This window comes from Diospyros lotus, chromosome 4, assembly GCF_014633365.1.
Source record: "Diospyros lotus cultivar Yz01 chromosome 4, ASM1463336v1, whole genome shotgun sequence".
Lineage (NCBI taxonomy): Eukaryota > Viridiplantae > Streptophyta > Magnoliopsida > Ericales > Ebenaceae > Diospyros > Diospyros lotus.
In genome coordinates this window covers 1,294,349-1,320,537 of record NC_068341.1, presented here as the reverse complement: position 1 = coordinate 1,320,537, position 26,189 = coordinate 1,294,349, and the positions used below count along the sequence as shown (strand labels likewise).

General features: G+C 35.9%; 1 protein-coding gene across 4 annotated transcripts; it reads left to right on the top strand.

Moving 5' to 3' along the window:
- Positions 1–10,735: 10,735 nt before the first annotated feature.
- On the top strand, positions 10,736–25,606 carry LOC127798749 (purple acid phosphatase 23). 4 transcript variants are annotated; one of them, XR_008022486.1, is made up of 9 exons: positions 10,736–11,126; positions 11,234–11,425; positions 12,739–13,075; positions 20,127–20,344; positions 20,644–20,834; positions 21,972–22,253; positions 23,258–23,380; positions 24,285–24,541; positions 25,294–25,606. XR_008022486.1 is itself a non-coding variant. In XM_052332336.1 (9 exons), the coding sequence occupies exons 1-9, from the start codon at positions 10,769–10,771 to the stop codon at positions 25,296–25,298; spliced, it is 1,773 nt and encodes a 590-aa protein (XP_052188296.1). In that variant the 5' UTR covers positions 10,736–10,768; the 3' UTR covers positions 25,299–25,606. The 4 variants fall into 4 exon arrangements, 3 of the variants coding, with proteins under 3 accessions (XP_052188296.1, XP_052188295.1, XP_052188293.1); XM_052332336.1 differs by having other exon boundaries at positions 24,285–24,351; XM_052332335.1 differs by lacking the exon at positions 24,285–24,541.
- Positions 25,607–26,189: the final 583 nt, after the last annotated feature.

Sequence of the window (26,189 nt, the reverse complement as noted above, 5' to 3'; positions counted from 1 at the left end):
TATATGGTGGATCAATTGTGTTATCCATGAAGAATTATTTTTGTTTTTAAGCCTTTTGCTCGTCTATAGAAATTTCTTACAAGATTAGTGTTTTAAATAATTACTATTCACTTAATTATATTCACTTATTATACATGATTACATACACAAAATAAGTCATTTCTTAATTAAAAATTATCCAAAATGGAATTAAATATTCTATAATAATCTAATTATTGTACTAGTCCTTATTTAAATGTTGACCCATAATAATTAATGTATCCAAGTGACACTAACGGTTCGGAAAGGGATCCGAACCCGATAACGCTGGCCCGAATTTAGAGAGGCCCGGTCGGTAAGTTTACGGTGAGCTGGAGGGAGCGTGAGCCCGAATCGCATGGAATCGGGCCCGCAAATTTCACCAATCGCGGACCACTTCTCGCTGAGGGACCCACATAATCAGGGGCCCACTCACCGCTCATCAAGGAGCCGGAGCTTCTCCTCCTTCCGATTGATTGACCTTTTCATCCTACTCTTTCGTTGGCTCCGACTTTATTTATTTGACCCAATTTTATTTATTTTCATTCTTTATTTTTTATTATTTTAGAATATGTAGAATTAATAATATATTTGTATGGTCGATGCTCGCGGAGTGATTGGTGGTGCCATTCCCTTTGACCCATCTCAGCCGTCCATTCTTCTATTTGGAACCACCAAAACGACTTCAATCACCCAAATTGTTTTTTTTTTATTTTAGATTATAAAAATACTCTTTACCTATTAACACAAGCCACGTTTTACCAAGTATTGTACTTGATGACGCGTATGGATGGCTGATTAATTTATTTATAAAAATAGAAACAGCAGGGGAATAAATGTTTGGCAAGCCATGTGGGTGGGTGGGTAGGTGGGTGGGTGTACGGTCACCCACATATATCCACGTATATGGTTTCTTATCCATTACATATATATATATATATATTATATAGGATAAATTCATATTTTTGTGTTTATATTTTATTTTTTGTATAATAATTTAATTTTTTTGTTATTTTAATTATACTATTATATTTATATTTTAGAATCAATTTAATATCTGTATTTTGACTTATTAAAAAATGTCAATTAAAGTAATTAAAATATAAATATATGGGTATAATTGAAGCAATGAAGAGTCTATGTTGCTATAAGAAAAAATGTTAAAATGTAAGAATTAAATTGATTTAAAAATATAAGTTTAGAGGTAGAATTAAAACAATAAAAAAATTAAATAAATATAAAAAAATGTGAAAGTGTATATATAAGGTGTGATTTGTGTGTATAAATATAATAATAATAATAATAATAAAGGAAGAAATGCAATGCAAGAGTTGCGAGTCATGTGGGAGTGCTTAATGTTGGTGGTAAGTAGATGTTAGGTGGGGATGAAAGAGAGAGAGAAGGGGAATTAATAAGACGGCCCAATTGGTCGAGCTTCCAGCTTGGTTGCGTGTGTGACTCACATTCATTCATAATAAAAAAAAGGTATAACGCTAAATATCATAGGGTTATAATTATAAGAAATAAAAGAAAATCATTGTCACGACATGAAATAGGCACAGCTGTGCCCAGGAGGGAGGGAGGGAGGGAGGATTGGATTTATATATATGTATCTACTTTACATTACAATTCCATCACCTTTTTTGTAGCAATTGTTTTGGGGTTGGCTTGGTAAAAGAGATTTGTAAATGCTGTCCACCTTTCAACCAATCATCATTGTTAGTGTTCTAACTTTATTAAGCCCAACACATTTGATTTAAACATCTTGTCTTATAAGGAAAATTGATCACTAATATAAGTTATTTATAAGGGTGTCCACACAATTAATTCGGTTTGATTTTTGAACTGATCAAAATTTACTAATCGATTAAGTCAAATTGAAAAGCAAAATCGAATCGAATCAACAGATTAATCCAAAAAATTGAAATAATCGATACCTGAAAAAATAGAACTCAATTCATATAAATTAAACTAAATTGATTAAATATGAAAACAATATCGTTTTAAAATTCAATTGATTTAGTTTTTTCAATCAAAATATCGAACTTAGAATTGATTCGAATCGATGCAAGAAAAAAACCAAACCAAATCGAAAAGTTCGATCGATTCAATTCGATTAGTTTGAATAAACCGAACTTTTGTTCTCCCCTGATTATTCGAAGAGTACGATTGCTAGCTCATACCATGGATAAAACTTCAGGTTAATCAATTTATAAAACAAAGATTATAAATACTATCTCTAGTAAGATTGTAATCGGACAAAGTTGAGTCAGGTTTCGCCAAGCTTAGCTAGGCTCGAGCTCGAATTTATTAGAATATGTTATTTTGTTTAAACTTAATTTATTATTTTACTTTATTATATATATATAGTATATTATATTAAATGATTAAATGAATATATAATAATTTTAAATATATTCAAAATAATTATATTATTATAATAATTTAAATTTTAATAACTTTATAAAATTTATATATTTATAAACAAGTTTGTTCAAAACTATTCACAAACTTTTAATTGAACATGTTTACAAATCAAACATATTAATCTTCATGACTTTTTAATTAAGCATGTTCTCAAACTTTAATGAATTAAATTTTATTAAATTTAATCTTAATTTATTTATAAATTAAGTTTTAAAATTAAATTTAAATTCAATTCATTTAACTTAACAAACACATTTAAATAAATTTTTGACAAATCGGCCATCAAAATGGTATTTATTTATATAGGAAAAAAAAGAAATTTGGGAGACAAATATGGGAATGAGAGAGATGTTGGAGTAACGGATATATTTATCTACGACCCGTCAACGATTTCATGATGTATACGACGACGACTATTCTATTGATTAGACACCACGTGACCGCATGTGCACGCCAAAAGAACGAATAAATACGCAGACTCCGCGGCACTTGCACGTGCTTCTGATTCTCCACGCTACGCTGCTGAGATTTCACTCAACCTTCATCCACTGGTTTGCTGCCACGTACTCCGGATCTCTTTTTCAAGTTAACCGTTGCACGTCTTCACTGGCTCACACGGCGGCTCCCCAGTTCGCTGAATTCGAACCCAATTAAACTTGGACCTAAAGCCCAAATCACTTCTCAAGATCAGCCTATAAGCTCGAATTTAATTATTCACTTGATATGATTATGGTCAATTATTATGTTCACATTTGATTATTTGCGTGATACAATCGTGATCCTCTAGAGATTTTATAGCGACCCCACATAAGGGTGTGAATTACAAAAATTATATACCTCATTAACTGTATTATCATTATATTATTATTGTATTATTTTTTTATAAGTTTAATTATTGAAAGATCTATTAAGAGATATAATTTTATTCTCCTTTTATAGGTTAGGCAAGCTTTGGATAAACTCGAGATCGAACTCAACCTATAACAACGCATGGTTGAGAAAAATTATTTAAAAGTACAACTCTCGAATGAATTTAATGGTAATTATCTCCGATCATCACAAAAAAGTCAAGAGAAAACAGCTAAAAAAAAAAGCTCTCATTAATATATAAAGTGCCTGTTATTTTTATTTATTTATTTATAATCTGCAACAATGCAAAGTCAACACACGAATATACTTTGTATTCCGAAATAGGCCAATAATCTCGACCATTACTACAAAACATTGAGGCGGGCCGGGTCGGCTATTGCTTTATGGGTTTGTACCGAGTTATTGGGCCTAGCTAAGGCGCTGAAGCCCAATTTAGTTAAAAGTACAACTCTTGAATGAATTTAATGGTAATTATCTCCGATCATCACAAAAAAGCCAAGAGAAAACAGCTAAAAAAATCTCACATTAATATCTAAAGTGCCTGTTATTTTTATTTATTTATTTATAATCTGCAACAATGCCAAGTCAACACACAATATACTTTGTATTCTAAAATAGGCCAATAATCTCGACCATTACTACAAAACATTGAGCCGGGCCGAGCTCGCTATTGCTTTATGGGCTTGTACCGAGTTATCGGGCCCAGCTAAAGCGTCGAAGCCTAGTCTCCTTTTACATCTTTCCCTGTTATGAGTTTAATTTACTTTCAACCAGAGTCGTGATGTGATTTTATGAATGGACAAGTTAAAAGATTTTAATGGAAGGTTATAATTGGTAATTATAATTTAATTCTTATATTTTTAAGTAAAATTTAAATAATGTGATGGTAAGTTTAAGTTTAATCATATTTGAAAGATTATGAATTCAAATTTTATTAGTAGATTTTTATTATTGTCTGAATACAATGATTAAAATTTATAATACGGAATAACTCAAGTTGATGTATAACTAGGTGCAAAACAAGACTATCAGGAGAGTCTAGTAGTTGTCGAGGAAAGTTGTTCGAGGGAATTAATATGTGCTCGAAAAGAGAGTCTGCAAGACAACAACAAGATTAGAAGATTGAGAATTTCTCCTGCGTGGGGTCTCCAACACTTAAGTTAGAAAATGATATGGTGTTGTCAGAATACAAGGAAAGTGTGTGTATGAATATGTAGTTAAAGTTGTGCGGATGTTAGAAGGTGGAATGTTGGGAAATAGAAGATCTAGGAGACAAAGGGTCGATGAGCATTTATATCATTCAGTTCGTGACAACGACACTTGGTACATGACTGTACTCTCACCCTGCAATTAAAACACAATAAAAACAAATCATAATAAAATTTTTATATTTTTTTTATTTTGGTGAGAGGTTTATACTCGTCAGTGTACGAGTGCAGTTGTAGTTCAAATTTAAATTTATATTTTCTGGATGAATCCAGGTCGTCCACTGAGAGATTTATTTATGACAAAAGAAAAAGAATGTCACACACACGCACACGCATTTGGACAAATTGGCAACAATATTTTTTTTATGAGTTTTTTTTTAGACAATAGATACTAGAAAATAAAGTAAGGCAGAAATTGAAATAAACATTAAACGTAAAAATATGAATTTGGATAGTGCTTGAGTTAAGACAATTTCAGTATCAACCCGTTGATTCCCAAATTTTAGCATAAAAGATTAGCAACATTAATTTAATTTCAGATATGAGGGTTTGTTATTAAATGCAATTAGAGACGATGATAGTTCTAGGTTAAGCAATCCCCATACATGATATGCGAGATTCTAATTTAAGCAACCACCATAAATCCAATTGTAATTAATACACAAAATAACTAAATTAATCATCTGGGTTTAGGTATGATAGCGTTTCCAGTTCTAGTAACTCTCATACATGGCATGAAAGCTCTAAGTTAGGCTTACGCTCCAATCCAAACCTAGTGATTTTTCAATAATTAATACACACTCATACTGAAATTTAAATTAATGTTACTTATTTAAAACGCAACTTTCTTTGGGAATCATTGGCGTTGGACACTGTCCTTGCCTTAACCCAAGATTAGATTTAGCTACTCATTTTTATTTGAAAGTTAATTGACAGGAATTTAAATGACGTAATTTAAATAACAGAATTTAAATGGCAGGAATTAAAATAGTAAAAACTAACTGACCATTTAGGCGGTGGATAATTAAAAGACAAGAATTAAAATTACAGAAATTTAAAGACATAAACTAACCGGCCATTTAGGCGGTGAATAATTAAAAGACAAGAATTAAAATTGCAGGAATTTAAAGGCATAAATTAACCGGCCATTTAGTCGGTGAATAATTAAAAGACAATAAATGACATAAGAATTTAAAAGAAGAAAAAAAAAAGAAGTAAGATTATAAGAGAAAGTACTAAAGAAAATGAGAAAGAACAAGAACAATTCTCAAAGAGGGAATTATAAGGAAACAACTAAACTTTTATTCAAGAATAATAATCACACTTACAAATGCAATCAAGTGACCTATTTATAGGCCACAAGATGCAATACAAACCACACAATTTCAATTATTCAACTAGACATAATTATATCTAATGGGCACTCACACACTTAAAGTTAAATGGATTTTAGCTATAATACACACCTAATATTAAATGAATTTTAGCTAAAATACATACCTAATAAAGCACTCATAAAGTTAAATGGATTTTAGCTATAATATCCACCTAATAGTTAAATGGATTTTAGCTAAAAAAACACACCTAATAAAGCTCTCACATAAAAAATAAAAATAGATTTCTATAAATTGGTTTTTAATCTTCATTAGGATTAAAAATAATCCTTGGGCCTTCTCCAAATAATATCTTTCATGGGTTGCTCAAATTGGGCCTTAATTCTTCACGGGCTTGAATTTTTCATGGGCTTTAATTTTTCATGGGCTTGATTTCTTCATGGATTTGAATTCTTCATGGACTTGATTTCTTCATGGGCTTGAATTTTTCATGCCTAAAAAAAAAAATAATAATTTAATGTTATTAATAAATTATATATTATATATATGTATTACACATGGCACATATATATATATATTAGATTATATTATATATATATATATTACATGCATGCATATAATGATGTATATGTATTATATATAATTTTATATATTATTATTATTATTAAATTTTACTTTAAAATTTCATTTCATTCATTTTTCAATTTAAACTTGCATATAACCATAAAATATATATTAATATCTAATTTAAACCATTTTTAAGATCAAAAGAAGGGTATAATTATAACAAAATTTTTACAAAATTAACCACTAATCATACCCCCTAACTTAAACATTGCTAGTCCCTTAGCAATCAGATTATACACCTGCCAAACTTTATTCACAATAACTGTATGAATGTAAAAATTTCAAATTCGAAACCAAAATGCATAAAATTGAATAAGTAATTTAGCATTCTAAATCAGATTTTTGGTTAAAGGTCATACAATCTCAGGAATGAAAATTAGGATAACCAACACACAGATTTACTCCCTCAAAGTTTTGACTTCAAATCTCACTATGGATTTTCTCTCCAATAAAAAGGATTCCTCAAGTGTACACACAAGGGGGTGCACCGTTATAAGAGTAAATGCAGAACAAGTTCAAAACTCGGTGTCATCCCAAATACAAGGAACGTATTTTCATGAAAGAACAGGGAAATTGACATAGCTTCATGATTGGAATAATGCTCTAGACGAGTAACTTCTGAATTTAAACATGATTCCCTACTCCAAACTCGAATTCTGAGATCACATGATTTATAGCATCAAAAAGGACCAGACTGGGTTGTAATGGGGCTATAAAGTTAATACGGGTTGTCAAAGAAAAGATAGAGTGTGCAAAGGGTGTGTCGGGATTTTTATTTTTTTTTAGCATTTATTTTGAAACAGTTATGCTGAATAGCTAAGAGAATTTGCCCATTTTTTTCACTTTTTTTTTCTCTTTTTTTTCTTTTTTTTCTTTTTCTCTTTAAATATGAAAATAGATAAACAGACTAATTCCCAAAATCACACCAGGTTGGATAAAATTCATATGGTTATGGGTTAAACAAGGGTAACGAAAGAAGTTGTACTACAAATAGCTCAAATGGGCTAACAAGAGGTTGATTTAAAGAAATAAATAGGCTCAAAATGAAAGAAATTGATCCCCCTATCATGCTTCTCAGTCATCTAATTCATAGTTTGAAACCAGTCAAATTCATCCGCTATCATACTAGACATTCAAAGCGAATTGATATTTTGAAGCCATTGAAAAGATAAGATAAACAAGAGAGCATATTTAGAGTAAATGTTATTTCACTCAGAATTAACGGTTATTAGGTTCAAACACTTACTTGGGTAATAGTCTCCACTTCTGTTGAGGGATCATACAATGTACTAATCAGCTAATTACTGTTACCTTTGACTTTATGACCGATAACCAATTTTTAAATTTTGAATCCTCGATGAATGCAAATTACTTATTCTAATGCATATACGTTTTCAAATAAGAAATCAATGCATCCATGTTTTGTATTGCAAACTTAACTGGCTATCAGTGCATAACTTCAAAACTTTAGGAATAGCGTTATTTAAAACATAATTTTTTTTTTAATAAGAGCAGATAAAGATAATCAATTCACACAAGACTACAAACTAGCAATAGCAAACTCACAGTTAAATATGAACCAAATAATTCATAACTAAACCTTACACCCCCCAACTTGAATTGCAGTAATAAATTAGGGTTGTTAAGAATACCTGTAACTCCACAAGTCCATTTTGCTGTGAACTGCTAAAACTTAAACAACAAATGAGCACACCATATATATATATTTATATTTTCACACCAAAATAAAAATTTCATGCAAGTCATAAGATAAGCAAAATGCGTCTCAAGAGTACAAAAAGTACTCCTTACTCAGCCACCTTATCAAAGACTTTGCTAACAACATTCCACAGTTTTGTTTTTTTTTGTTTTTTTGTTTTTATTTTATTTTTTTAAAGAACACAACCAAGAAAAATCCTGCAAGGTGTACAATAACTAGATGCATCTCAAGAGTACAAAAAGTACTCCTTACTCAGCCATCTTAATAAAGAGCATTTCTCACAGTGATAAATCTAAATTAATCGGACCCCTTTGGCGCTTGTTACTAATTGCCTTAGACCAGTCTATCCGAGGCTCATGAGAATCGTACTGTGGAACATAAGCATGTAATTTCTCTAGCAGCTTATCAATGGTGGATGCAGAAATGAGAATCTTTCTTGCTGAACGAGAAATGAACTGTTGGTCCACAGCCTGATCAAGAAAAGAGAGTAACCCATCGAAAAAATGGTTAACATTTAAAAGTCCAATGGGTTTGGTATGGAGATTACTCTTGGCCCAGGAGATTATACAAAAGATTTCCTCAAGTGTTCCAAAACCTCCTGGTAAAGCAATGAAGGCATCTGACTGATAAATCTTACAAGCCATGCGCTCAGACATAGAAGTCGTTTCTATAAGTTGACCGCGTGTAATCCCGGAAATATGTGGTTCAGCTAAAGGGATTGGCATTACACCTACCACAGATGAATTTCCAAGATGTATAGCTTGTGAAACATAACCATTCAATCCACGACTTCCCCCTCCATATACCAAATTAATTTTTTTCTCTCCTAATTTTTTACCAAGTTCGCTCGCTACAAGTGCGTAACAAATATCGCTCCCAAGTTGAGAGCCACAAAGTACACATATGGTATTGATTCGACGAACTAACTGGCCTTCCACGTTTGTTTCTTTTGTATGTCCTGAAAAGAAGTTTGGCGATCAAAAGTAGCTATACAACAATTCAACAAGAAATAAATACAAACAAAAATCATGCGTATGTATAAGTAGTTGTGATTGTGTTTGGTTTCACGATTTGACGCGGTTTGATTTTTGCAATGCGGGGTAGTTTGGTTTCGCTTCTCCTTGAAGATCCAAGAGTCCTACAAATTTATAGATTAGGCTATGCAGCCTTTTTAGATGATCAACAAACACACTACACTGATCTTGCATTAATCTTTCAACTAGTGGAAAAAAATGGACGAACAGATTTGGAATATACTATGAGAAATTTTAAGGTTTTTTTTTTTTTTTTTTTTCTACAATCAAAGCGAAGATCAGAACAATAAAATCACCAAATAATTGTAATGAGCCTGTATCAAGCTCTCTCACCTCAGATCCTTCGAGCAAGCTGAATGTCCTTGAGCATAATGATGACTCTTTTGGCATGAATGGCACACGAATTGGTGTCCTCGAAAAGGTCGACGAGATATGCCTCTGCAGCCTCTTGGAGGGCTGCTACAACGTTGCTCTGAAACTTAAGATCCGTCTTGAAGTCCCGTGCAATTTCCTTCACAAGCCTTTGGAACAATAGCTTCCGAATCAGCAGTTCCATACTCTTATGGTACTTCTGAATCTCTCTCAGAGCCACCATTCCCCATCAAAACCTGTGCGGCTTTTTCACCTCCCATCGTCGACGTCGTCTTCGTCACCAACTGCTTCCTCAGCATCTTCTCACTGGTCAATTTCCAGGCAATTTGCTTCATTTTTGTATAAATTGTATAGCGAAAGAAGACTTCAATTTCAAGTTGTTTCTAAACAACTTGGCAAAACCAGACCAAATCTCCTTGAGTCCTTGGTGGGTTGGAAGCATGCGACACTGGCTAGAGAGAAGAAATAGAATAGAAGGCTTAGAACTTAGAAGTGATTAGGGTTACACGACACACCCTTTTACATTTTATTTTCTTTTTTAATTTATTTTACTATTAAAATATTACTCGAGCGATTTGCAATTTTTTAAACTATATCGAACCACCAAATTCTCAAATCGTAAATCGTGCAATTTGTAATTTTTTTAAATCGTGTCGAACTGCTCATCCAAAAAATTGCACAATACGATACGATTTGATCAATTTTTGTGATTAATCAATTTTTTTGAACACTCATAGTTTTTTATTTGAGAGAACTTTCTTTTGGAAGATGTGTTACAATAATATTAAAATAAAATAAAATAATAAATAAATTAAATAGATGAAATTCAACAAAAGTACAAAAAAAAGCTTCTAAGCAATAAAGTTCAACAAATGGAATATTCAAAATTTATATTTTTTAATAGGGTAATTTTAAAAATTATTAAGGTGCAGTAAACAAATAAAAATATTTTATTTTAATTTAAAATTATTTTTATTAATTGATGAGGAATATATAATATTTTATTAATTAATAAAATTATTTTAAAATTAAAATAAATATTACTATGTGTGAAAAGAATGGCACATCACACATTTCATATATGAAGTACAAAAAACCGCCGCTGAATGTTTAAAATATACCAATTTGCCGCTAATTGTTCCATTTGCAACTCCTCCGATGGGAACATCCAAACTTCCGTTTCTGCTCGATTGCTTCTCTTTTAAGCTACCAAAAAGCCCCATCTTTGTCAATCTCATACAAACTTTGATCGCAATGGAACTCTGTAAACTATGTAGAGCTTCAATCGTTTTGCTGGTCACAGCCAACTTGATCTTCACTGCACAAAGTATACCCACTACTTTGGAAGGCCCATTCGAGCCTGTGACTCGCCGTTTCGATCCATCACTGCGCCGAGGCAGCGATGACTTGCCCATGGATCATCCAAGGTTGAAAAGGAACGTCACCTCGATGTTTCCTGAGCAGATTGCTCTCGCACTATCCTCGCCTACAGCAATGTGGGTTTCCTGGGTTACCGGTATTTTTCCTGTCGGTTTCTGAAATATGTCCTTTGCTCTTCACGTGTTTGTTGAATTTACTAAATGAGATATTTGTTGAATTGGGTTGGTTTATGTTGGTTTCCAGGAGATGCTCAGATTGGTCTTAATGTGACTGCCCTTGATCCGTCAACCGTTGCCAGTGAGGTCTGGTATGGGAAGCAAAGGGGGAAGTATTCCCTGAAGAAAACCGGGGTTTCGACTGTTTATAGTCAGTTGTACCCATTTGAGGGCCTTCGGAATTACACCTCTGGCATCATTCATCATGTGAGGATTGATGGTAAAGCAATAAAACTACTCCATTTAGTTTTGTATTTTTTTAAACATCGATGATTGAGGAAAGAGTGAGTTTGTGCCATCTCGTTTTTGGTTCTGATGGAGATAAAAACTCGAAGCAAAAAATTATACCTTTCCTTGATCAATATAAGGGCATAACATATTAGCATAGAAATTACTAGGAGCACTGGTGATTTAGGTAATAGTCCTTCAATTAGCTGTGGAGTTCTTTAGTTTGAATGGGCTGCTATTGCCCTGTTGGGTTCTTCAGTTCGAATGTAGTGGGAGACAAGTTATGCTGAGCTTCATTCTAGTGTCTAACCACTGAGTGTTAAATCTCTGTGTGCATTGATGCTAATGAACATTGCATAATACATGAAGAGGCTACATATAATGGACTTTTGTTGAATCTAACACCACAAGTTTCCTGTAAAACGTATTGCCAAAATAATCCATGTTTAGTGGGGCAAGAAAATGGAGCTTAGATAGAAGTTGTTCTAAAGTTTATTGCCTTTATTAACAGCTAATTTTCAGAACTAGATTGATATCGTGCAATCCTTCTATGAAAGTCTTGGTAATTATCTTCTATTACCTATTATTTTTCTGATAATTTTTTCCTTCAAGAAATTGATCAATCAATTGTAAACCTATTCTTGTTGAGCTGGTTAGATATTCTAATTCTTGGATGTGTTTATGATTTTAGTGGTAGTCTGGTACTGTTATGAAATTTCTGAGAATCACTTCTGTAAAAGGAACTTTTGCGAGAATAATTTTGATTAGTTTGAAAATAATTTTGGTTTTTTCCTTTTCTTCTCCTCTACTGCTGAAGCATTAAATTCTTGTTTCTCCTCTGCAACATAAACATATTTTTTTTTTATTATATTATTTATATTGCTTTCTTGTTGAACTACAATAAAGTTCCTTTATCTACTCAAAAATAGTCTTGCCTACTGATAGCATGGCCAAAAAGGTCAAGACTCAAGATAAATTTTTGAAATCACTCAAATGAAAGTAAACCTCTATGTTAATTGCAAGGTAGACTTAGGCTGCAACTCTCTTTAACTTCCACCTATTGTCTCTCTGATAGCATATAACATAATTTTTTGGCTGAGCAACTTGAAAATTTATTGTTGAATAATTGAATTGTGTCAAGAGTCTCATAGTTTGTGCTTGATTTCTTATAGTTTTATTCAATGGTATTGATGGATCTTCTTATGAGAGATCTTTAAGACAACCTTTTTGGGAAGAAAAAAAAAACCCAAATCATGCTAATTGTTTCTTCAGAATTGAGATTGACAAGCTCTTGTTTTATTATAGGTCTTGAACCTGGAACTAAATATTTCTACAAATGTGGTGATAGTTCTATTCCAGCTATGAGTGAAGAGCAAGCCTTTGAAACTTTACCATTGACCGGACCCAATAGGTACCCTCGTCGAATTGCAGTTGTTGGAGATTTGGGTCTCACAAGCAATTCAACTTCTACCATCGATCATCTGATAGAAAATGATCCTTCAATGATTTTAATGGTTGGAGACTTGACTTATGCAAATCAATACCGGACAACTGGTGGAAAAGGAGCTACATGCTTTTCATGTGAGTTCCCAAATGCACCCATTAGGGAGAGCTATCAACCCCGTTGGGATGGCTGGGGAAGGTATTAAACTAGTTTTCATGGTGACTGTCATATTCTCTGCTACAACAATGCTCCCCTTCTGTGTTTGCCATGCAGTTGAACTTCACAAAGATGCATGTTGTGCCTCTTCAATTCAATTTAGTTTTTTCAAAATTACGCTTGCAATTTGCAAACTTGCAATGCAGTTATGCTGATGAGGCTTCTTCTTTATTTTATCTATGTTTCTTTGCTCCTGGCAGGGATCTTATCTTATCTTTTCTTTCTCATTTGTAGCCTCATCCTATTAAATTTGGATCTGAAATACTCTACTTAGACAATCAAGAATTTCTGTGTCAATATGATGCTTGCTTCCTATACTACCTGAAGGGGTAAAAAGGAAACAAGAAAGAAGGATTTATGCCCTTTGATTGTCATCTTACATGGTTCTTGCAAAGCGTTAAAGTCTATAAAATAGTCTAAAATTTTCATTGATGAAAGAAGTTTAAAGCAAGTATGACAGGGTTAGTCTTATGCTCTTTAGAAACACCAAGGTACAAAACAATGAGTATGCCATATGGAACCTATGTTGATTGCAAGCTCCAAGGTACAATCAGTCTTTAACAAAAGAATCTACTGCTTGGTTGACCCAAGAAAAGTTTACATCTCAAGAAAATGAAATTGCAAACTAATAAATTGAATCTTAAAAATGAAACTATGACATGAATAAACTGAATAAGAGTCCTCAAGTTATCTGAAGTTAAAAATGTGATAATGAAGCTTATCAAAATAATATGAGCTTGTGAACTATGTTACCATTCATGGACCGTAATTCTGTCCCATGATCTTTTTCCTCACTTGCATTTTGATAAACTTTGTACATCGCTATCGGTAACCTAATAAACCATTTGCACTCTTACCAGGGTGTGATTTAACATCATAACAGCACAATCCACAATTTTGGTTCTTAAAACAATAGGGGAAAGAAATTCTTTAGGGATGCACACACAAGCTTTTAAGCTACAATATTTGTTCATGTATTTATCAGATTGTTGTAACTATGGAAGGTCTAATGTGTCTATTTTTTTCTTGGTTTTTGTTTGCTCCTGGTATTTTTATCTGCATGCCTATGAATATCCGTGATCTTTTTTTGTCTACAAATGTCTAAATTATGATGCTTGGGTGTATATTCTAATTTAGGCATCCAAGACTTAGAGGGTCTGGTTATCTCACACACCTATTGGGGATAAGTTGGGGTCCCATGACTTCCATCAGAAATAAAACTGGTTGTCACGGACAAGGGCTAGGGCGCCTTTAGTTGAAGGGGTAATGTAGTAATAAAAGGAGTAGGCGACTGGAGCATAGAAGTGTGTAGAAGCTGGTAGTTAGCTGCTTGTATGTTTTGGCGCCTCCTTGAGGAGGGTATATAAGCCAACTCATTTCGCTAAAGCGGGCATCTGAAAATACAATTGAATCACATTTTTCCTCACCAATCTCTCTCTCGATTCTCTCTCTTTCTCTATCTCTATCTCTCTACCTCTAATTTCACTTCCTTCGGGTTTCTCATTCGCGCGCAATTCCTTCTGAATTGCAGAAGGAGCCATTGCCAGATTCGAGATTTGACAATTTGGTATCAGAGCACGTTCATGGGCGATCGGGAGGGCCATGGCAGACGGAACTCGGATGAAGCATAAGGAAGCGCAACTCCAACAGGTGATTGCGCCGGTATTGGAGATGCAGAATCGGATGGAGACGTTTGAAAATTTGGTGGAAAGAAGGATCGATGGAGCGGTGAACTTGTGGCGGGAGAAGAGTTGATCACAGATTGCTCGATTAGAGGAGCAAATGAGAGAACAAAACCAAACTCTCCGGGATCACATGCATCAGTTTATGCTGATGCTTTCACGCCAAACTCAAGTACGAATCTCTTCGGAGTTCCCTTCGAGGGAGCATTTGGAACCGGTCCTAAACGATCTAGGGGGTAATAGCAGATCGGAGGGATCTGCAGAACTGGAAACAGAGCAACCAATGATGGAAGAAAACACGGGCGTCAGGAGATCAGGCGTAGCACAAGGATCGAACCAGAGCGGGACGTTGATGCCGCGTATGGAGATTCCTTTATTTGATGGCCAGAATCCGCGATGGTGGGTGAGGCGTTGTGAGAGAGTGTTTCGTCTCTATAACGTGGCCGAACAACAGAAGGTAACAATTGCTGCGGCCTACCTTAACGATGTGGGGGATGCATGGTACCAGGGGTGGATGGGAGTGAAAAACGAGTGCTCTTGGGAAGAATTTGTGGAAGGAATGTGTGGAAGATTTGGGGAGAAAGGAATGTTAGACGTAGTAGAAGAATTTAATAAACTGAAACAAAGAGGATCTGTGCAAGTCTACCAACAAAAATTTGAGGAATTGAAGGCCCTCATGTTGATCTCCAATCCCACACTTACCGAGGTTACTTCGTGTCAAGTTTCATCAGCGGCTTGAGCAAGGAAATCCGCCCCATAGTGAAAATGTTTCAACCGAAAATAGTACAGTAGGCTACGGAGTGTGCTAAGCTGCAAGAACTAGCGGTAGAGGCATTATCGAAGAAGCAAAAAGGGGTGAGTAGAGGTTGGCAGGTGCCTATTCAACAGAGTAATAGGGGGTGGAATAAGGAAGGAGGAACAGGGGGATCAAACGGTAAGGCGTTAGCTCTGCCAGCTCCATCCCCATCGTTTGGGAACAATTTGAGAGAACATAGGAGGTTAGCTAGACTTTGTTTCAGGTGTGGAGACAAATACACGCCAGGCCATCAATGCAAATGCCAATTGCTGTTGCTAGAAGGAACAGAGGATGGGGAAGAAAAGGTTGAAGAAGTAGAGACCCAAGAGAACGAAGGAGACAAAGAGAAAATGGAGATTTCTCTCCATGCACTAAGGGGAGTATCCACAAGTAAAATCATAAAAGTAGATGGTAAGGCACAGGAGGACGACCTGTCTATACTCATAAAAGTAGATGGTAAGGCACAGGAGGACGACCTGTCTATACTCATTGACAACGAAAGCACACATAGCTTCCTGGATGAAAGAGTGGCTAAGAGGCTCCATTGTTGACTTACCGGGACAGTTCCACTGTCTGTTACAGTGGCTAATGGCCAGAAGGTGATTTGTAAGTTTGCTTGCATGGGATTCTGTTGGCAGATGCAGGGGGAAAACTTCGAAGCTAACGTAAGACTTCTCCGGTTAGGAGGCTACAATATGGTCTTAGGTGTGGATTGGATGAGAGAAGTAAGCCCCATTTGCTTTGACTTTAAGAAAATGGAAGTCACTTTCAACAAAGGGGGAAAACGAATGACTATCATTGGCAGTGCAGAGGCTGGTACTTGCAAACTTATTTCAGGCAAAAGACTACATAAGCTATTCAAAAGCAAGTGGACACAGGTGGCTCAATTGTTCTTGATACAAACAATTGAGCAGGAGGAGGAAGAACTGGATTATGGTGGGAAACTCAAACTGGAAGCAACGAAGAATGGCTCCATCCCTTGGGAGGTAACTCAACTGGACTTACTTGATGAACTCTTAGTTGAATTTAAGGATTTGTTTGAGGAACCGAAAGCTCTACCCCTTCCCAGACCGTTTAACCACACCATAAACCTTAAACCCAATTCAGAGCCGGTTAACATTCGTTCTTATCGGTATCCCCCAAAACAAAAGGCTGAGATTGAACGCATGATTAAGGAAATGCTTCAGCAATTAGTCATTCGACCCAGCATCAACACATATGCCTCTCCTCTTCTCTTAGTCAAAAAGAAGGACAGCAGTTGGCGGTTTTGCATAGACTACCGCCAACTCAACTCCCTTACCATAAAGAATAAGTTCCCTATCCCTATCATAGAAGACCTACTAGACGAGTTACATGGAGCCAAAGTTTTCTCCAAACTCGACCTCCGTTCAAGATATCATCAAATCCGTATGAGCCCCCAAGATATCCACAAAACAGCCTTTAGGACCCACCAAGGGCACTACGAATTCTTAGTAATGCCTTTCGATTTAACTAACGTACCAGCAACTTTCCAAGCCCTCATGAACCAGATATTCGAACCCCATCTTCGCCAATTCATTCTGGTTTTCTTTGATGATATCCTAATTTACAGCCCTGGCTTCCCTAAACACATAGAGCACTTATGGTTAACCTTGCAAATCCTTAGATTCAATAAGTTGTTCATCAAGAAGTCCAAATGTGCCTTTGCATAAACCCGGGTGGAATATTTAAGCCATGTTATATCAGAAAAGGGGGTGAGCACTGACCCCCAAAAGATTGCAGCAATGAATGACTGGCCACGGCCGACTAACGTGAAGAGTTTGCAGGGATTCTTGGGTCTCATGGGTTATTACAGACGATTTGTTAAAAATTACAGCATCATCAACAAGCTATTAACTGAGTTGCTCAAAAAAGACGGATTTCATTGGGATGAAGCAGCTAAAGCTTCCTTTGATCAATTGAAGAAAGCCATGTGTGAGGTTCCTACATTGAACCTCCCTAATTTTAATCAACCGTTTGTTTTAGAAACTGATGCCAGCAACTATGGAGTGGGAGCAGTGTTGGCTCAGGGAGGAAGGCCCATAGCCTTCATCAGCCAGGCTTTAGCACCAAAGCATCTCGGTCTCAGTGTACACGAGAAAGAACTTCTGGCGGTCTTGATAGCAGTAGACAAGTGGAGGCATTATTTGGAAAGGAGTAAGATCATTATTCGAACTGATCATGAAAGCTTGAAATTCCTATTGCAACAGAAGTTACACACACACCTCCAAAGGAAAGGTATGTCTAAACTCATGGGTCTTGATTACACCATTCAATATAGGAAAGGACACGAGAAGAAAGCAGCCGATGCCCTTTCTTGCTGTATGGAGGAAGGAACAACGGCAGCCATGACTTCTGTCATACCAGAATGGCACCTAGAGGTAGCAGCCAGTTACGAGAAAGCAGAATGGACCAAGGATCTAATGGAGCAACTGACACTAGACCCCACGAGCAAACCGGGTTACTCGTTAAGGAATGGGTTGCTAAGATACAAAGAGAAGTTGGTAATCAGAGGTGACGAGCTGCTACAAAGAAAGATCCTAACAGCTCTGCATGATTCGCCCGTAGGAGGCCATTCGGGGGTCCAAAGCACATATAACTGAGTACAACAATTGTTCTATTGGCCAGGGTTGAAGAAGGCAGTGCAGAGTTACATAAAGAATTGTGACATTTGCAGCCGGTGTAAACATGAGAATATTCACCCTCCAGGGCTGCTGCAACCCTTGCCTCAACCGGAGCAAGCATGGTCCAGCATCAGTATGGATTTTGTGGAAGGATTACCCAAGTCAGAGGGCAAAGACTGCATATTGGTAATCGTGGACAGACTCACCAAATACAGTCATTTCTTAAGTCTAACTCATCCCTTCACAGCCCAAGAAGTGGCACAAGTGTTCCTAGATCAAGTTGGAAAATTACACGGCTTGCCTCAAGTCATTGTGTCCGATCGAGACAAAGTCTTCACCAGCTTACTATGAAGTGAGCTTATGAAATCACTTGGTACCAAGCTCCACATGTCATCAGCATATCATCCAGAAACGGATGGACAGACGGAACGAGTGAATCAATGCCTTGAGACCTACCTTCGGTGTGTGTGCTTGGTGCAGTCCATAGGGTGGCACAAGTGGCTGCATTTGGCATAGTGGTGGTACAACACCAACTACCACTCATCCTTGAAAATAACCTCGTTTGAGGCCTTATTCGGCTACAAACCACCACTGCTACCGGTGGTGGCCCCAACTTGGTAGCCACAGTGGATGATTATCTCACTCAACGACAACAAGTGATGTAGACACTAAAGAGGGAATGGGCAAGCGCCCAAAACCGAATGAAGCAATACGCTGACAAAAAGCGGAGTGAACGAAATTTCTCAGTTGGGGACCGGGTCTATTTGAAACTGAGGCATGCACAATTGAAGACTCTCTCACCATCGGCAATGTCCAAACTCAGTCCTAAATTCTATGGGCCGTATGAAGTGTTAGCTCGGGTGGGCAAAACGGCCTACCGATTACAACTTCCAGTAGACTTTCATTCATCCCGTTTTCCACGTCTCTCTCCTCAAACCATATCCTGGTACCAACCCGGTGAGTGTAACTCTACCCCCGACTGCTCCAACATCGCAATAGGCAGCTGAACCTGTCGCTATCGTGGATAAACGAGTGATATACAAACAGAACCTCCCCCTCACTCAGGTGCTAGTTCGCGGTCCAACCTCCATCCAAAAAACAACACCTAGGAGTATCTACTAGACTTACTCCAGCAATTTCCGAGGGCAGTCGGACTCCTATAAAATCTTCTTGAGGACAAGAAGAATCCTAAGGAGAGGAGAATTGTCACGGACAAGGGCAAGGGCGCCTATTAGTCAAAGGGGTAATGTAGTAATAAAGGGAGTAGGCGGTTGGAGCATAGAAGTGTGTAGAAGCTGGTAGTTAGCTGCTTGTAATTCAAATGTTTTGGCGCCTCCTTGAGGAGGGTATATAAGCCAGCTCATTCCGCTAAAGCGGGTATCTAAAAATACAATTGAATCACATTTTTCCTCACCAATCTCTCTCTCTTTCTCTATCTCTATCTCTCTCCCTCTAATTTCACTTCCTTTGGGTTTCTCATTTGCGCGCAATTCCTTCTGAATTGCGGAAGGAGCCATTGCTAGATTTGAGATCTGACACTGGTTAAATCCCTTAGCCTACTGGATAAGTCAAGGTAGGGTGGCAGCTGCCATTAAACCTTAGCCTGCTGGTTAAATCCCTAGCTTTGATAGTAGCAGTAGAAAGCATTTTAGTTTGGTGTGTGCACCTATTGGATGAAGGAAATTGTTTTTATTCATATGCCTCTCTTCATATCTATTTCAGCCTTCAAATGCTTTTTCTTTATGTACTTAACTTGATTTTCATTTTGCACAAGGAAGCTGGTTATGGTTATTTTAGCTAGGACACTCAAAACTTACCATTGCATGATGCAAAAGATATAGAACTATATTTCTAACTGTGCTTATGGAATTTAATCTGGTTCTTTTACTGACATGATTGAAGTGCAAGTACAGATTCATGGAACCCCTCACATCAAGGGTTCCTATGATGGTCATTGAAGGCAATCATGAAATTGAGCCTCAAGCTGCTGGAGTCACTTTCAAATCATATCTGACAAGATTTGCTGTTCCTTCAGTGGAGTCTGGCTCTAACAGTAATTTTTACTACTCTTTCGATGCTGGAGGGGTGCATTTCATCATGTTGGGGGCGTACGTTGACTATAACACTACTGGTGAAATATACAATCCCCTTTAATTGATTCATTAATGGGCTTTTTAAATCTGATCACTATTCCCTTTTTTTTTTTTTAAGATTATCACTTTTATTCTTATTCACTTTCCATGTGCATTTTTCATCTGATAGTACAAATATATTTGTAAGTATGTTTAATTGGATATGATTGGAGAGTTAAAATCTGTGTAGCTGACTGCACTTAATAGGATTAAGGATTTTGATGATGGTGGAGTGCAAACATCTTTGCAAGTTGAGTTTCAAAAGATGTTAGTCTTAGCAGCAAGTTCTTTTCCTCAGGTGCTCAGTATGCTTGGCTAAAGGAACACCTACAAGATATAGATCGCAAAGTCACCCCTTGGCTGGTAGCTGGATGGCACTCCCCTTGGTATAACAGCTATTCATCACACTATCAGGAATTTGAATGCATGAGGCAGGAAATGGAAGCACTTCTATATCAATATGGTGTTGATATTGTCTTATCAGGTCATGTAAGTTGAAATGCATTTAGTTTTCTTTCTTCTTCTTTTTTGTGAATAATATAATTTTTTTCTACTTTTAGTCAAGTTTGTATTTGTCCCAATTGTATTAGGCAGGAAATCATTTTCCACCTTTTTAATGCATTAACTCCAATTCCATCTTCCCATATTGCAAAAATTTGCATAAAAACAAAAAACTATTTTTGAGCATCTTGAGGTAAATGCCCATGCTATTAGCCATTAGGAACTAAATATTAAACAAACACATCTACAAGGCTTAAAAATTATATTATTTAATTATTGTGCTGGTTTAAATATTTATATATATTTCAATTTCCATTTCAATATTTTCACTCATCTTTCAATTTGTTATTGTTTCACGTGTGTTCCAGAAAATGATCCAAGATATTTCCATTTCTGAGCTAATCAAAAACTATACAACAACATACTAAGTCTTAGTTGTTCTAGTTGAAGTCTGCTACATGAAGTCTAGCTTGGCAATCATCCCTATCTATGATTATATCTTCTGTAAGGTTATTTTTAACTCATGCCATGCCTAACAGTTCTCCACGAAGTTTTGCTTGGTCTCTTTATCTTTTTCACTACAAACTTCTTTCATTCTTACCATTCTCCTCTTAGGAGCATCAATTAGTCTTTTTCTCACATAATATAACCATCTTAACAATATATCATGCATCTTATCCTCATCAGGAGTCACTTTGACCTTTTTACAAATACATTCATTTCTAATTTTGCCTCTTGTATGGCCACGCATCCACCATAACATCCTCATCTCAGTATATTGGTGCTTTACTGCCTTACATTGAAATGAAAGGTAATTCAGGACAGAAAGACTTGAATAAATGCGTGTAAGTCCCAAGTGAATGGCATTTTTTTTCACATATTTATATTGAGTATTTGTTTAATCATGATATCAGAACACAATCATGTGCTAAAGTCAATATAGAAACATAATAAACATGTGGATCTTGGGCGGGATACTGATTGTATTAACTCCTATCACTGTTGAAGATTTTTATTGAAGTGTTTAAGATGCACACAGATCCTTCACAGTTTAACAAAGCAGATAGAAATCCATTTTCCAAAACCTTTTTATCAATAAAGTATGACATTTTATTTTCATCCCAGGTGCATGCTTATGAGCGGATGAATAGAGTCTACAATTATACACTTGATCCATGTGGGCCTGTTTACATAACAGTTGGGGATGGTGGAAACATAGAACTAGTTGATGTTGATCATGCAGATGATCCTGGGAAATGTCCTTCAGCAAGGGACAATATACCAGAATTTGGAGGGGTATGCCATTTGAATTTTTCATCTGGTCCTGCAAAAGGAAATTTTTGCTGGGACAGACAACCAGAATGGAGTGCATACAGGGAGAGCAGTTTTGGACATGGAATACTCGAGGTAAACTATATTATGTGTTGATTCCTTTTCATCAGTTAATAGAGATTGTTTGTAACCTTTCAGGCTCTGAGACAAGTATATGACATTAGCCTATATGTTTGTCAGGCAGTAACGGCAAATCTTCACTGCGTAATTGTATAACTTCCTCCAACTAGTTCTTGGATGGTCTCTTAAATCTCTTGGTGATTGATCTTGAATTGTGCACAAATATGCTACTAGAGTTCTTAGATACTCTCATGAAAGTATTTGGGTTCATTTCTTTCTGGTGTATTCAACAAGGAGTAAATTTCTTTCAAGTGTGTTGTTTAGTTCTGAAAACAAATATTCTTAAGTGTAAGACAAATGAGGAAAAGTTTGGAAATATATGAGAATGGTTGGAGATGTACTAAGATAAATGGTTACGTATAGAAACCCCCCAAACTGAATATATAAAAATTCCTATGTCTAGAATGTCTAGAAATATTTTTGTGAATCGGCTCAACTAAGCCTCTTCCAACTACATGGATTCTTATTTGAAGGGCCACGTAAACAAGTCTAGAAAGTCGTGTACCAAAATAATGGTAACAGCAGTAATTGATCATAAATTAAGATCTTTTGACATAGCCAAGTTGTGCAAAGCTCAGAATTTATGGCATCAAGATAAAGCTGAACATGAGTTTTTTTTGGGGGGGAGGGGGGGGGGGGGGGTAGATAATAAAAAACCTTCAGAGCTAAGTCATAAACTGATATTACGTGGGGAACTAGGTCATTGCTTGAACCTATGGTAACATTAGGTTTTCATGTCATTAATACCTGCATTTGAATGACCAGTCACTGAGCTGGAGAAAGCCTTGGGATATGTTCTACACAGGAATTGATGGATGCTAAAACTAGGTGATTGCTCAAATAATTTTTAGTTTCCTCATTAGTAATTGGCCTTATTTAATACCTAGTTATAGACAGCATGATCTATTAATGTTTTTGCGTTGACTTTTCTATGAGTTTGAAGTTTGAAGTCTATGCAGGTTGTGAACTCTACATATGCATTATGGACTTGGCACAGAAATCAAGATATCTATAAAGAAAACAGTCATGGGGATCAAATATACATTGTCCGGCAGCCTAAATTGTGCTTTATGGGCTCAAAAGTAATTTTCTTGCTCCACATTTTTCAAGAAAATATTTTCTTCTATTTAGTTACTCTTTTCTCTGCAAAATTAATGAAGCCATTACCACAAACTTTAAATACTTCTTTTTTGTATTCCTGCATGGGTACTTGAGGCACCCTGACACAGGACAGAAGAGGGGATTGCAGAAAATTGGAGGAAAAGGAAGGAAGTCTGAGAGAGGGAAGAAGAAATCTGGGGAAGGGGAAGAGGAATAAGTAGAGGAGAGGGTGACCCTAGAGAGAGAGAGAGAGAGAGATCAATAATCTTATTCCAAAATTAACTGTGTCACCTAGTTACATCACTAATGCCTACTTATACACTGAAGTTCATACATAAAAGATAAATTTCAAGTTACAATTTATCCGAGTATATCTACTAAAATATAAAAGGTAAAAAATTTGGTAAATTCTATTATTGAAGTTAAAATAAATCTAAATTCCTATCTCACTCTACTTGTCTTTTGTGTGTTCCTTATTTTGGATATCAGAACATGCTAAATTCAGCAAACATCTTGGATCATCATCATTTGCCCCTTCATCTCCGCAGTACTAAATGATAACATGGTCAAATCATTTCCATTATGATATGATTATTCAGATCCATTGCTAGCAATTCTGATGAACCCCATTTTTATCACACCAGACCCCGTATCTTTGGCTGCATATCGTAGGAAAAAGTGTGTGAAGCACTAAATTGGTTTTTTGCACAGATTTATACCTTTTTTGCTTTCTGTCTTTTGTTGGTGGTTATTGTCATGTAGTTGCCGTCCTATAATTTTATTTACCACTATGGTGCAGGAAACTAAAATCTTCTTGTCATCATTTGTAAGTGGTTATTGTCATGTAGTTGCCCTCCTATAATTTTGTTTACCACTATGGTGCAGGAAACTAAAGTCTTGTCGTCATCACAAAATACGAAAACCACCGGTGGATATGGAGTCCCTTCTTCTGGTAGCTTTATCTGCTACCTCTTGTTCTTCATGCTTATTTTGCTTTATTTGTCCTGGACTAAGCTTCCAGGACAGAGAGCAAGAGTGAGAAAAAACATGAGAGTGAATGAATAGCCATTTCAGATAATCCCAGCATGATTCAATAGTCATTTCTTGGTCATATGATGCCCAGTACTCGAGGTTAATGGATGGTGGGTCTCTATATGAATTTGAATTTCAACATCAGATACTGCTGTCTTCGTATTATAATGTTTGGCATCACTGTTGGGAACCTGAACATTTATCATTGATTGCGTATACCACCTGTTTAGTGAGAAGAGTTCTAAAGCATACTATTATGCAAACTAATCATGGATTCAAATTATGCTATAATGTTTGGCATCACTGTTTGGTATAAGTTAAATGATTTTGTTCCAGTTTATGAACTGGATATACTGAGCATGCACAGGAGGAAACTGTAGGGGCCCTTGATCAGTTTTTTGCTTCGAAGGCATCCATACAAATAGATGGGAGACAGATGGGGACAATTATAGCTGGCAGATTGTTTTGGATGTTGTTTCAAGTTTTTAATATGGGGGCATGATTATCAATGCCATATTCAAGGAACTGCTGTTAGTATCCACACATATCTGGATAACCTGATGATATTGTTCTTCTTGTATGCATTATTACCTGTAGGGTTAAATTTCTTTTCAAACTTCGTTTTCTCTTTGTTATTTTCTTTTCTGCTTTCCCAAAAGGCGATATCAATTTCTGCTGGTTCTACTTTGGGGGACCAACAATTCAGTTCCAGTCACTCAGGGCATTGATTCTCTTCTTACTCTTAAAAGAATGTTTAATGCATCTACCATAGAGGCTGCTGGAAAGGGTGGAGAGTAAATTTGCGGCAACAAATTTTCTGGTTCTGAAAATTTACACTTGTATTACCACTGTCACGATGCAGGATGATGATGTCGCGCCATCATCGCCGCCAATGGACTCTGCCGGTGGATCCTGGAACCCCCAGTCTGGTGGCTTTATGATCTATTATTTCTTGCTTCTCATCTTAATTTCCCTCCAGTGTTTGTAAATGAAAGCTCTTTCATTGTTCTTCCTCCTCTTCATGTCCTCTGGTGGTGTTGTGGCTTGCTATAGCCCGTCTGTGGTTGCCATTGTTTTGCTCAGAATGTGCTAGTGCTGTACATTATATTGACCACAGTTTTGACATGTAAACTGTCGAGGGAAGTTACTCTCTACTACGTTTTCATCTTCCTTTACCTTTTCCTTTCATGCTTGATGTGCACTGGGCTAAAGCCCATTGTTGATGTATGCTGGGCCAAGGCCCATTAATTAAGAACAGGCCCAATAAAGGCACCTTGAACGACGAGTTCTCGAGAGACCCCTAATTTGCCTCGTGAAGGAAGAGTCAAAAGACTCCTTAGATTGGATTGTATGAGAATGGGACCAAATCAAACTCAACTAACTCAATTCGATCTGAAATTGTATAAATGTTATAATAATAATAATAATTATTATTATTATTATTATTTGATTTTTAACAAGAATTAAAAGTTGAGTGTTTAAATAATATTTTTTTAAAAAATAATAAAATTCAATTAGTATTTAGTAGTGACTTTACTAGTAAAACTCCATCTTAATTTTTTTTTATAATTTTTAATTGCATTTGAATAAAAATTTAAATAATACTATTTAAATTTGTACTTTAAAATAATTATATTATTAACATAAGTTATTTGAAATGATATCGTAGCTATGACTTCAAAGTTCAAATTCTTCTCGTTTTTAAATTAAAATTTAAGATAAATTTAGATCAAATTTCAAATGATTTGGATAAAAAAA

Coding starts and splice junctions, on each gene's coding strand:
- LOC127798749 (XM_052332333.1), top strand. CDS start 10,769: ATGGGAACATCCAAACTTCCGTTTCTGCTCGATTGCTTCTCTTTTAAG. Junction 11,127..11,233: donor GTGGGTTTCCTGGGTTACCG/GTATTTTTCCTG, acceptor GTTGGTTTCCAG/GAGATGCTCAGATTGGTCTT. Junction 11,426..12,738: donor TCATCATGTGAGGATTGATG/GTAAAGCAATAA, acceptor GTTTTATTATAG/GTCTTGAACCTGGAACTAAA.